Raw genomic sequence first — 14,103 nt, 5'->3', positions numbered from 1 at the left:
TTCCACTGAGATGAAACACACAGCATTCTTTGTCATCACATCATCTACAGACATAACCTGACCTGCATTTGGCTCCGTGTCACATGACTTACCTCTTTGTGGAGACCTCTGGTTGACTATGTGAGGTTGTTACCACAGAACCTCTCGAGGCCCAGTAAAGGAGAGGATTCAAATCGAAGCGGGACCAGCATTCTTTCTCTAGGAGTGCATGTTGCATATGAATAAGAGCTCTCACTTTCTCATGTCATCTCAAGGCTAAGAAGAATATTTCCCATGAGCTGCTTTCTCTCTAGCGCACAAAGGGCAGTTTATTTTTTTGAAATCAAAACTCTCTTCCCCTCTGAGAGCTTTCCAAATAAGACAGCATGTTACCAAGCTATCTTCCAAACGAAAGACGTTGCCTGATGTCTCAAGTGATCTCTCATCTGTCGTTCTCTCTGAGCTACCACTGACAACTAAGAGACATTAGCAGAGAGGACAGTCACACTCACAAGGAGAGAAGACAGAAACACTACCATCTAGTGACAAGAAAGCAGAAAACAGAGGTGGTCCATTCATAGCGGGGTTATTGCTCTTCCCCTGGTTGCTTTCGCCAGTTGAATACATAAAAGTACAGATGTCGTGTGCACTCACCCACTGGAGACTTTGTCCATGCGGAGATTCTTCCCCAGCACGTCACCGTCGCTCATGTACCCCATGGTCTCCATGGCGATGCCCTCCAGCTCCTCCGTCTTATCTGGCGGATCCAGGTCACACACACTGTTCCTCTCCTGGCCTGGTGTCTGCCCGCCGCGGAGGTAGCGCCCGCTCTCGGGGCTCACCATGCGACTGGCACTGTCCCGTGTTGCCACCTCATACCCGTTCCCCACTGAGGGGGCGTCGCCCGCCTGCAGACGGGGGCTGGAGGGGCCCAGTCGCCAGGGCAGCGCTGGGTTGGGGCGGGGGGACAGGTTGAGCATGCCTCTCCCGCTGACCTCTGTGGTGACGCTGCCGTCAAAGGTGGTCTCCAGGGTACTGGGGAGAGAGAGGGAGGCGAGGATGGGTTGAGGGTGGGGGGGTAAGATCCAGATTCAAAATTAGACAGACCCCTGCTGCGAGAGGCTGTGGTGAGTCAGGAGCCAGACATGAAAAAGTCCCTGTCCAGGGCAACGGGCTGTCACTCAAATAAATCAAAGGTTTGTTCAGGGGGTGAGTGGGTCAGGACAGGAGCCTGCTGAAACCAACAGCATAGCCCAGCATACATTTCAATATGTTGGTCAGATGCTGGTCAAGCTGGTCGTCTAGCTGGTCAAGCTGGTCTAACCAGCATGGTCAAGCTGATTATCGCTGTGTTTTGGACACTGGTGACCAGCCTTCGCTGGGGTTTGGACTAGAGGTCGACCGATTAATCATTAATGGTTGATGATATTACTAAGTTAATTAGCTTGTCCTGCGTTGCATATAATCAATGTGGTGCCTGTTAATTTATCATCGAATCACAGCCTAATTCAACTTTGCCAAACGGGTGAAGCTCATTCGTGAAAAAAGCACATTCGTTGCACAAATGTACCTAACCATAAACATCAATGCCTTTCTATGATTTGATATTTGATAGAGCAGTCTGACTGAGCGGTGGTAGGCAGCAGCAGGCTCGTAAGCATTCATTCAAACAGCACTTCACTGCGTTTGCGAGCAGCTCTTAGCAATGCTGGGATGCACAGCTCTGTTTATAACTTCAAGCCTATCAACTCCCGAGATTCGGCTGGCAATACTATAGTGCCTATAAGAACATCCAATAGTCAAAGGTATATGAAATACAAATGGTATAGAGGGAAATAGTCCTATAATTCCTATAATAACTACAACCTTCAACTTCTTAACTGGGAATATTGAAGAACTGGGAATATTGAACCACCAGCTTTAATATGTTCTCATGTTCTGAGCAAGGAACTTAAACGTTAGCTTTTTTTAACATGGCACATATTGCACTTTTACGTTCTTCTCCAACACTGTGTTTTTTGCATTATTTAAACCAAATTGAACATGTTTCATTATTTATTTGAGACTAAATAGATTTTATTTATGTATTATATTAAGATACAATAAAAATTGTCATTGTTCATTCAGTATGGTTGCAATTGTCGTTTATTACAAATATATATACAAATTGGCCAATTAATCGGTATCAGCTTTTTTTGGTCCTAAAATAATCGGTATCGGCATTGAAAAATCATTATCGGTCGTCCTCTAGTTTGGACACTCATGACCAGCCTTCACTGTGTTTTTGACACATACCAGCTTATGCTGGTGAGGCTGGTATGCTGGTGACAAAGCTGGTCCAGCATGGTCTAGCTGATCTGACTAGCAGGTCTGACTATGCCCATCATTATCATATTTCCCAGCATTCTCTATTGCAGCTGATTTTTAGAATTGTTTGTTTCAATATCTTTTTTTTGTTTGTTGCGTTTTTGCATGTACATTGATTCATTAATCTTATAGTAAGCAAAGATTAATAACATGTTGTTTAAAAAAAATAATAATCTAAACTAATCCAATCTGTTAGTTGGACTTATCGCACCGGATACTGAAATGGTTGTTCCAGTTTAGATGGTTTGTGTCGTCTCATTTATCATACTTTCTAACCCTGGCAGACATTCTGCAAACATATTATGGGTGAACAAAAGTTCAAATTGTTGGATAACCCCACTCTGGCTAGATTACAGTAGGAATTAAACGTCACTTTGCAAGCCAGCATGATGTGACTTGATGCTGGTTTTGCTGGTGACCAGCATAAGTGTCCAAAACACAGTGAAGGTTGCTCACCAGCAACAACAAAAAACACAGTGAAGGCAGGTCACCAGCAAAACACAGCGAAGGCACCACGAAAACATGGCGAAGGCACCACGAAAACACGGCGAAGGCACCACGAAAACACGGCAAAGGCACCACAAAAACACGGCGAAGACACCACAAAAACACGGCAAAGGCACCACGAAAACACGGCAAAGGCACCACGAAAACACGGCGAAGGCACCACAAAATGCGGCGAAGGCACCACAAAAACGCGGCAAAGGCACCACGAAAACACGGCAAAGGCACCACGAAAACACGGTGAAGGCACCACAAAATGCGGCAAAGGCACCACGGAAACACGGCGAAGGCACCACGGAAACACGGCGAAGGCACCACGAAAACACGGCGAAGGCACCACAAAAACACGGCGAAGGCACCACGAAAACGCGGAGAGAGAGAGAGAGAGAGAGAGAGAGAGAGACAGAGAGAGAGAGACAGAGAGAGAGAGAGAGAGAGAGAGACATGAGATGAGCCACTTCAACATGAAAAGCTGCATTTACATGCCGTTCAGAGAGCATGTCAATCAAAACCCCATCAAAACCCCATTCGAATGCATATACTATGAACATGTTTGTCCTGGCTGAACAATCCTACGAGTTGAACTGAACTTTTCCCTCCCATATGATGCTAAAGAGTGTAGAAATGCTTTTGGCATTGTAGAGCAGCCCACCAGGAGTGCTTTTCATGTATGTTCTCCCCTTTTATCGACTCGGAAGACAAAAGCAGCTTTTAACCCAGTGCTGGCTGACCACGGGGGTCCAGTCAACCCCTCTGAGACGATTTTCACGGCTGGCCTCAGGACGAGGCGACTGGGCAACACATCAGATTCATCAGACCAGAGACAAAAGAGGATGCCTCCAGATCAACATCTGCTCTACCAGTCCAACTGCCAATCAGGCCGAAGGCAGACTCTGTCATGTAGACAAGATGGAATCCAAATGGTTCACATGCTGCACATAATGGTCCTCATTTTGAACGCTTCCTTCCCACATCAATCAAAAATGAATGTCATGTTTTTGTTTCACCCTGCTGTTCTTCTGCCCTCGGTAATAGATCGACGATGCATTACAGAGCTTGTGAAGACCGACATTAAATGCTCCGTGGAGAGCACTTTGCAAAGTAAGTATCCAATCATGTTTGGGAAGTGCGGCGCCAAACCACTCAAATAAACCTCTCAGTCCATAAAGAGCATCAGAAATGACACACACTCGCACTCGCATAAAATGGGTGAGTAATGAGTGACACACACAGATGGTGCTGAAGCAAGGTCAGTGATCTACCTGTGGCTGATCTGGGTTCCCCTCAGGCTGGACATGGTCTCTTCCAGGTTCTGCCTCAGATCGGCAATGTTCTTGACCGTCCGCAAGCGCCTGGCCTCAGGGTCTTCACCTAGGAGTGGAGGGGGCGGGTCTGTTAGAGACAGCCTACCTGAAACAGCTGCTACGTCAAACCACACACGTGGCACAGGCTCGCCAGGACATCCTCAGAAATGTGCATCTTTCCTTCAAAAGGTACCCATTAACACTTGAAACAGACCATTCACAACAAGAGGGTCCCAAACGTTGCATTACCGTCCTGTAGCTCCTTCAGGGCCAATCAGAAAAAATATACATACAAAAAAACGGCATATGAATTCTCGGTGCTTTTTAGGAAAGAAAACGTTGATAAAGTTCTTACGATCAGTCAAAACAGTTGCTGGGAAGGAGAAAAGCTTGGCCAACTAACTCACCCTTTTTCCAAATAAACATGAGCAGTAGGTGAGTGGAGGGTGTTACTGGGCAGATTGAAATGTATTTGCCTATTACAAACACACACACACACACACACACACACACACACAAACACACACACACACACACACACACACACACACACACACACACACACACACACACACACACACACACACGCGCGCGCTGCCGTGACATGGAAACGTGGGCTGGAGAGCTGAGGAGCACTACCAGTCAAGGCATTCCAGGGGGGCCTTGAAGGGAACACAAACGAGCCCATTCACAGGGCTAAACCTCTACAACACCACTAACTCCTTACAGGCAGCCCTTTGATGGAGGGATTGTGTAACTTTTCTCCCGTTTTAACGCTGACCTCCCTTGACCAAGTCCCGATTCACGTCAGCTTCACTGAGAAACATAACGGTGAGGGCTGACGGAATGTTCTGCCGGCAGAGTAACGGTAACATGCTCTGAATGCTTTGAGAGCATGAACAAACTTTTGCTATGCGAATGAAAAAAGCCGCATCTAAGTCCGAGAGGTCTGGGACGGTAAAGGAAAGCAGCCCTGAAGACCACATGCAGAGGGCAGCGGAGGGGGAGGGGGGGGGACGACACACGCATGCACACATACACAAGCACTTACTCTCGTGTTTCTCATATATCTCCAGCATGGTGAGGAGGATCTCCTCGTTGAGTTGAGCGATGCCGTCCCAGACACAGGTCTGCTGCAGGTGCACCTGGTACAGCCGGCTCTGCCTCCGACTGGACACATAGTTCTCCTCCCAGGTCACATGCTTGGTTCTGACCTCTGACGTCCTGGCTGTCTGCCTCAGTGTCACAGGGTCACAGCTCTCGGCGCCCTCTCTTCCTGGACTCTCCAGAGTCTCCACAGAGGTGTTTAGCTCAATGGCTGGTTGTCTAGTTTCGTCTGGCGTTGGTCTGGTGGGGATGGGGATGTGACAGGCGGGGTGGCTGTGCTGGCTGGAGCCCCTCAGGGTAACACTACCCAGAGACAGTCTGGTCCTGGTTCGGTCTCTGCTGTGTCCTACCACTCTGCCACTGGCTCTGCTGGGTGAGGAGTCATTGCTGCTGCCATTCTTACCAACACCCTCCTTGTTTCCGTGAGGAAGCATTTCTTCTCTCTCCCTGTAGTCCTTACTAGGTGCTCCAAGTCTCTGACACAAGTCCTGTCTGATCTTGACACATCCTCTCCATGACACGTTAGGATTCGGATCGGAACAGAACGTAAGTGAGTGCTCGTTTTCTTGAAAATCCTTCGGCCTCGAATTGACAGAGAGAGAATGATGTCGCTGACACAACTGCTCCAGCGTTGCCCACTCCTCCTGTGGCGACTGGTTTGTCTGGAGAAAGGCCTCTCCAGCCATCCACAACGCACGCACGCACGCACACGCACACACACACACACACACACACACACACACACACACACACACACACACACACACACACACACACACACACACACACACAGTGTGGTGAGGAGCCTTGGCAACTCCATGACATCCACAGCCTTTAACATGCAGATGAGCTTTTCCTGTTCCATTCAGTCAGCCCCTGGCCTTTTCTCTCCCCCCTGGCTGCCATGTTAGACACAGAGACACAGATTCCGGGCTGGGGCTGCCTCAGGACAAAACTCCATCACTTCACCAGTCAACACCAGGGTCAAAACAAGCCTCTCTCTCCACACTCTCTCAACGAGTCTTGCAATTCATACAAAGCTCAATGCGAATCCAGTGTTTCACTTTTCTTTATTTTTCCATCTCAATATTTTTCTGTTTCCTGTGTGGCAGCAGAGCAGCTCTCCAAATGAACAGTACCAACCAACATAAACCCACTTACTTCCTGGCTGAGAAACTAAGAGTTTCCAATAACGTTTTTTTTCCACAGTGCTGTTAATTGAATTCAGACAGACTTTGTGTGGGCCTGCCAAATCATTGTGAACTTTGAGACAATATCTCTGATCCATTACGAAGAGGCTAAAAAGGATCCACAGGGAACTGAGGCTTTTGCCCTCCATGGTGGCATTTTGATTCAGTCCTCGCTATAGAGTACTGACATGTATAGCTGGGAAGAGAGACCCTCATTTGTGCCTGGGAACAATACGAGGCTGAAAAAAATGGTTTCCATGGACAGGATCCTTTGATGCTAATGAGAGTTAGCTATTTATCACCAGAAACCGATGCTGGCACTAAGACTGCACTCAGTGAGCTGTAGAAGGCCATAAGCAAACAAGAAAATCCTTTAATGCAGGAAAACTTAAATCTGTTTTACCTGCTTTCTAACAGGACGTCACAAAACACTCAAGACCACCTGTATTCCACAAACAGAGACACATGCAAAGCTCTCCCTCGCCCTCCATTTGGAAAATCTGACCATAATTCTATCCTGATTCCTGCTTACAAGAAAACACTAAAGCAGGAAGTACTAGTGACTTGCTCTATACTGAAGTGGTCAGATGACGCGGATGCTAAGCTACAGGGCTGTTTTGCTAGCACAGACTGAAATATGTTCTGGGATTCCTCCGATGGCATTGAGGAGTACACCACCTCAGTCACCGGCTTCATCAATAAGTGCATCGATGATGTTGTCCCCACAGTGACCGTACATACAGTGGGGAGAACTAGTATTTGATACACTGCCGATTTTGCAGGTTTTCCTACTTACAAAGCATGTAGAGGTCTGTAATTTTTATCATAGGTACACTTCAACTGTGAGAGACTGAATCTAAAACAAAAATCCAGAAAATCACATTGTGTGATTTTTAAGTAATTAATTTGTATTTTATTGCATGACATAAGTATTTGATACATCAGAAAAGCAGAACTTAATATTTGGTACAGAAACCTTTGTTGGCAATTACAGAGATCATACGTTTCCTGTAGTTCTTGACCAGGTTTGCACACACTGCAGCAGGGATTTTGGCCCACTCCTCCATAGAGACCTTCTCCAGATCCTTCAGGTTTCGGGGTTGTCACTGGGCAATACGGACTTTCAGCTCCCTCCAAAGATTTTCTATTGGTTTCAGGTCTCGAGACTGGCTAGGCCACTCCAGGACCTTGAGATGCTTCTTATGGAGCCACTCCTTAGTTGTCCTGGCTGTGTGCTTCGGGTCGTTGTCATGCTGGAAGACCCAGCCACGACCCATCTTCAATGCTCTTTCTGAGGGAAGGAGGTTGTTGGCAAAGATCTCGCGATACATGGCCCCATCCATCCTCCCCTCAATACGGTGCAGTCGTCCTGTCCCCTTTGCAGAAAAGCATCCGCAAATAATTATTTTTCCACCTCCATGCTTCACGGTTGGGATGGTGTTCTTGGGGTTTTACTCATCCTTCTTCTTCCTCCAAACATGGCGAGTGGAGTTTAGACCAAAAAGCTCTATTTTTGTCTCATCAGACCACATGACCTTCTCCCATTGCTCCTCTGGATCATCCAGATGGTCATTGGCAAACTTCAGACGGGACATGCGCTGGCTTGAGCAGGGGGACCTTGCGTGCGCTGCAGGATTTTAATCCATGACGGCCTAGTGTGTTACTAATGGTTTTCTTTGAGACTGGAATCCCAGCTCTCTTCAGGTCATTGACCAGGTCCTGCCGTGTAGTTCTGGGCTGATCCCTCACCTTCCTCATGATCATTGATGCCCCACGAGGTGAGATCTTGCATGGAGCCCCAGACCGAGGGTGATTGACCGTCATCTTGAACTTCTTCCATTTTCTAATAATTGCGCCAACAGCTGTTGCCTTCTCACCAAGCTGCTTGCCTATTGTCCTGTAGCCGATCCCAGCCTTGTGCAGGTCTACAATTTTATCCCTGATGTCCTTACACAGCTCTCTGGTCTTGGCCATTGTGGAGAGGTTGGAGTCTGTTTGATTGAGTGTGTGGACAGGTGTCTTTTATACAGGTAACGAGTTCAAACAGATGCAGTTAATACAGGTAATGAGTGGAGAACAGGAGTTCTTCTTAAAGAAAAACGAACAGGTCTGTGAGAGCCGGAATTCTTACTGGTTGGTAGGTGATCAAATACTTATATCATGCAATAAAATGCAAATTAATTACTTAAATATCATACAATGTGATTTTCTGGATTTTTGTTTTAGATTCCGTCTCACAGTTGAAGTGTACCTATGATAAAAATTACAGACCTCTACATGCTTTGTAAGTAGGAAAACCTGCAAAATTGGCAGTGTATAAAATACTTGTTCTCCCCACTGTACATACCCCAACCAGAAGCCATGGATTACAGGCAACATCTGCACCGAGCTAAACGCTAGAGCTGCCACTTTCAAGGAGCGGGACACTAATCCGGACTCTTATAAGAAATCCTGCTATGCCCTCAGACAAACCATCAAACAGGCAAAGCATCAATACAGGACTAAGATTGAATCCTACTACATCAGCTCTGACGCTTGTTGGATGTGGCAGGGCGTGGAAAAATATTACGGACTGCAAAGGGAAACCCAGCCGCGACGACAGGCTAAATGCCTTTTATGCTCGGCAAGCCACACTGAAGGATGCATGAGAGCATCAGCTGTTCCGGATAACTGTGTGATCACGCTCTCCGTAGCCGATGTGAGTATGACATTTAAACAGGTCAACACTCATAAGGACGCAGAGCCAGATGGATTACTAGTGAAGGCTCCTCAGATGAGGAAGGGGAGGACCATCCTCCTCAGTGAATTTCATAAAAATGGTAAAATATTGAAAAGTTAACCTTTTTAGATAGAACTATACTAAATATATTAACTTGTAACCAAATAACTGATTAAAACACACTGTTTTACCTCTTGGTACATTGACTTCAATACAAAACCTAGGTTGCTCTTGGTTCTCACCCCCTTTCATTGACCCCCACAGTAATTATGACAACAAATGTAGCTGGCTAGTTTAGTTACTCAAACACCCGGCTCAAACAGAGGGATGCAATGTCAGCTAGTTGGCTATGACTATACAACACAACATAAGAACTCTTCCAAGTCAAGGTAATCTTTTGGCTTTTTTATTGCCACCAGGGCCCACCGGCGTAACTGCTTACTGACTGTACACTGTAACGTTACTGCATGATTGTAGCGGGTTTACTAACGCATTTGTTCTATTAGCTGTGTTACTTTAGCTAATATGGGAACAACGATGTAGGCTGTGTGTAGCGGTTATGACATGGTTTGGCTTGGAAAGGTTTTTTCGCCTGGTCACATACAGCTGATGTGTTGTTCATTGAAGTCCACAAATGAAGGGAAAGGGTGAAAGGAGGAGAGTGCATAGAGGCGAGAAGGAATACAATGTGGCTGCTATGAAAGTGAACTGTGTTTATGCATGATCAGGGGTGAATTCATTCCGCCGATCCTGTTGAAAAACGTTTCTTAAACGGAAACAAATGAAACGGGGATAAAAATACCTGAATTTGTCCAATAGAAACTCTCGTTTGTAACTGCTGGACTAATGATTACACCCTAGATAAGCTAGATGCAGGCAAGAGTGTGCAAGGCAGAATTTAATGTGTCACTGTCTGTTCATGTGTCACTGTTTGTCATCTCAACATTTTCTCCCGACCTGTTGTGCACCAACGTTGTAAACTTTCATTCACAGGCTAGGTTGTAGCATGATGGGTATAAGGAAAATGCAAGTATCATGTAGTAGCCTAAACCTATCTATGCTACATTGAGCTGGGTGAATGGAATATGAATGACAGACATCCAACATGCTGTAATAGAAATAGGGCCATGCTCATGAAAAAAAATGGTCCTCCCTCATCATAAACGGGACTGACCGCCACTGGTCTTCACTGACATTTTCAACCTCTCCCTGACCGAGTCTGTAATACCTACATGGTTCAAGCAGACCACCATAGTCCCTGTGCCCAAGGAAGCGAAGGTAACCTGCCTAAATGACTACTCATGTCTTTAGCCATGAAGTGCTTTGAAATGCTGGTCATGGCTCACATCAACACCATCATCTCTGAAACCCTAGACCCACAACAATACGCATACCGCTCCAAAAGATTCACGTATGACGCAATCACAATTTCCCTCCACACTGCCCTTTCCCACCTGGACAAAAGGAACACCTAGGTGAGAATGCTGTTCATTGACTACAGCTCAGCGTTCAACACCATAGTGCCCTCAAAGCTCATCACTAAGCTAAGGACCCTGGGACTAAACTTCTCCCTCTGCAACTAGATCCTGGACTTCCTGACGAGCCGCTCCCAGGTGGTAAGGGTAGGTAACAACACATCTGCCACGCTGATCCGCAACAAGAGGGCCCCTCAGAGGTGCGTGCTTAGTCCCCTCCTGTATTCCTTGTTAACCCACGACTCCAACACCATCATTAAGTTTGCCGATGACGCAACAGTGGTAGGCCTGATCACCGACAACAACGAGACAGCCTATAGGGAGGAGATCAGAGACCTGGCCATGTGGTGCCAGGACAACAACCTCTCCCTCAACGTGATCAAGACAAAGGAGCTGATCGTGGACTACAGGAAAAGGAGGGCTGAATTCTCATCGACGGTGTTGTAGTGGATCAGATCGAGTGTTTCAAGTTCATTGGTGTCCACATCACCAACAAACTATCATGGTCCAAACACACCAAGACAGTCGTGAAAATGGCACGACACTGCCTATTCCCTTTCAGGAGACTTGGCATGGATTCCCAGATACTCAAAAAGTTCTACAGCTGCACCATCGAGAGCATCCTGACCGTTTGCATCACCGCCTGGTATGGCAACTGCTCAACCTCCAACCGTACGACACTACAGAGGGTAGTGCGAACGGCTCAGTTCATCACTGGGGCCAAGCTTCCTGCCTTCCAGGGCCTCTATACTAGACGGTGTCAGAGGAAGGCCCAAAAAATTGTCAAAGACTCGAGCCACCCAAGTCATAGACTGTTCTCTCTGCTACTGCACAGCAAGCTGTACCGGAGTGCAAAGTCTAGGTCTAAATGGCTCCTTAACAGCTTCTACCCCCAAGCCATAAGACTGCTGAGCAATTAATCAAATGGCTACCCAGACTATTTGCATTGACCCCCCCCCCCCCCCTCCCCCCACACACACACACACTTTACCCCCTACCTACATGTACCTATTACCTCAATTACCTCGACTAACCTGTACCCCAGCACATTGACTCGGAACTGGTACCCCTTGTATGCAACATAGCCTCGTTATTGTTATTTTATTGTGTTACTTTTTTTATTTTCTTAAAATTGCATTGTTGGTTAAAAACTTCTTCGGGATCGGTGTCTCTTCCAAGGGACGGTTGAGCTAACGTGGGCTAATGCGATTAAGCATGAGGTTGTAAGTAACAATAACATTTCCTAGGACATAGGGTGAAACACTGAAATAATACCATGCTATTGTTTGAGGAGAGTTCAGTTTTGAACATAAAAAGTTATTAATAAACAAATTAGGCACATTAGGGCAGTCTTGGTACAACATTTTCAGTCTAAAACTTTGCACATACACTGCTGCCATCTAGTGGCCAAAATCTAAATTGCAGCTGGGCTGGAATAATACATTACAACCTTTCTCTTGCATTTAAAAAAATAACAAAAAAATACAAAAGAACAGTTGTTTTTTCTTTGTATTATTTTTTACCAGATCTATTGTGTGTTATTCTCCTACATTCCCTTCACATTTCCACAAACTTCAAAATGTTTCCTTTCAAATGGTACCAAGAATATGCATACAGGCAGTTCGATTTGGGCATGTCATTTTAGGCGAAAATATAAAAAAGGGGCGAATCCTTAAGAGGTTTAAGGGTTTTTAAGTAAGTAAGCATTTCACAGTCGTATTCAGCGCATCAAATTTGATTTTGATTTGAATTTCGATTTTTGCCGTTCACAACACTCATCTTCTTAACTACAGTCTTTTACCGGAACAGTGAAAAAAAGACCCCGTTTCAATCTGCATGTGCAGTGTGAGGAGAATCTCTTGAATAACTACTCAGCAAACACAAATGTCTAGTATGCTCGGAAAGCTGTGAGATTTAACCAGTGAACGGACATTGTGATGTACAGCGACACATGTACTCATACATCGTAGTGAGCCAGTCTTACCTGTGAGGTCCGACAGGGAGTTGTGTGCTGATTTGCTGTAGGCTGCAGTCTCCCTGTGACACTCCAGTGACCCTGCTGCCTCCATCATCATGTCTAATCCGGTCACATCTGGCTGAGACCTATAGGACATGACAGCAACAACAAAGACAGTGAGAGATGTCACAGAGCCCGCTCTCAGTCTACCTCTCTGTGCCTCTCTCTACCTCTGCGCTCCATCAGAAGTAAACAGTTGCCAGTGAGTATATGTAGTTCAGTCCTCTCCAATTAGTCATTTAATATCATCTTTAAGCTTATACAGATCCTCGACAATCGGTAAAAAGGTTTGATATGTGGTATGTATAAAATGTTTGACATTGTGGTATATTCCTACTATCAAACTATGAAAGCTCAAATTCTGTACATCAAAGCGGGCGTAGTACCTGTACATGAATGGTGCAACAGTAGCAGTGTTGGGGTGGTTGTATTGCTGCTGAGGATGAGGTAGCTGAACACTGATGGTGTTGCTGGCTGTGGTAGCGACTGGGGGCACTCTGTTGGTGTGGTGATAGTGAGACCTCCCTTCAGAGGCGGCCAGGCTGGAGCAGGAGCTTCTGCTGTCCAGCTGGCCCTTGTGCACCGAGAGACCACCACCCCCACCGGCCCTCAAAGTGCGGGGCCTCTCTCCATCTCGACCAGAAGAGGTCTTCCCTGCCTTGGAACCTGGCTTTGGTATTCCACTGTGTGCTGCTGAGGCTGAGCTCTCCTTTGTGCCACTGCCAGCCTTGCCTCCTTTTGGGATGAAGCTAGTGATCTTGGCATTCCTCTTGGGCTCCGCTGGGTCTGAACCTTCTACCTCCTGCCTGGTGTTGTCCCTGCGTAACTCCTGCTCTGTGACTGACCCCAACTTGGAGCCTTCCTCCTGGGCCTTGTCTCTCTCCTTGAGCCTGGCCTTGTCTTTCTCCTCCCCAGTCTTCAGAGAGCTCTTCCTGGGGGTGAGGGCCCGGCTGAAAGTGCGCTGGGCAATGCCCTTCAGGGCCAGTTTGGGGCTGGTCGCCATGGAGCTGGGGGGCCGGGAGTTCCCATTCGCCTCTTCCAGGGGATCCACGTCGGTGGGGCGCACCTCCATCGCTTCCGTCTCCTTCCCCGTCGGACTGTCAGTCAGGACTCCAGCTGCCTTGGAGGTTCCTTTGGTGTTGAAAAGCTTGAGTTTCTCCAGCATGGACTTCTGGGCAATGACTTTAGGGGGGACCTCTAGGGGTGGGGCCACGGGCTGCCTGGTGGGAGGGTCCTGCTTGACGGACAACATGGAGGAGGTGGCACTGTGCTTGACGTTCAGGGACTTACTCCTCCAGGGCTTGCTGCTGTTGCCTGCATCGGGCTGGGGGATGGAGGAAGAAGAGCAAGCATTGATGGGCCCTGGAGACAGACCATGCTCAGTCATGATGGGGGAGGCCATGGAGCTTCTCTCTGTGGAGATACACAAACAGAGGCAGGG

At 47.0% G+C, this 14,103-nt stretch overlaps 1 protein-coding gene across 22 annotated transcripts in view; it reads right to left on the bottom strand.

Moving 5' to 3' along the window:
- The window catches only part of LOC110524008 (neuron navigator 2), a 158,825-nt gene that overhangs the window by 73,062 nt on the left and 71,660 nt on the right, over nucleotides 1–14,103 (bottom strand). For 13 of the 22 annotated variants that reach the window (XM_090232955.1, XM_090232961.1, XM_036978712.2 and 10 more), the window contains 4 exons: nucleotides 13,049–14,075; nucleotides 12,630–12,748; nucleotides 4,113–4,221; nucleotides 634–1,014 (listed from right to left, as the gene is read on the bottom strand). In XM_090232955.1, coding sequence (XP_090089081.1) covers nucleotides 634–1,014; nucleotides 4,113–4,221; nucleotides 12,630–12,748; nucleotides 13,049–14,075 — 1,636 coding nt within the window. Of the gene's footprint in view, nucleotides 1–633; nucleotides 1,015–4,112; nucleotides 4,222–5,205; nucleotides 5,963–12,629; nucleotides 12,749–13,048; nucleotides 14,076–14,103 lie in introns of those variants that run through there. The other 9 variants (XM_090232964.1, XM_090232968.1, XM_090232966.1 and 6 more) reach the window with 3 other exon arrangements.

Source organism: Oncorhynchus mykiss, chromosome 1 (genome assembly GCF_057628025.1).
Source record: "Oncorhynchus mykiss isolate SJ-2025 chromosome 1, ASM5762802v1, whole genome shotgun sequence".
Taxonomy (NCBI): Eukaryota; Metazoa; Chordata; class Actinopteri; order Salmoniformes; family Salmonidae; genus Oncorhynchus; species Oncorhynchus mykiss.
The sequence above is the reverse complement of the archived record's forward strand: the minus strand, read 5'-3'. Positions and strand labels throughout refer to the sequence as shown.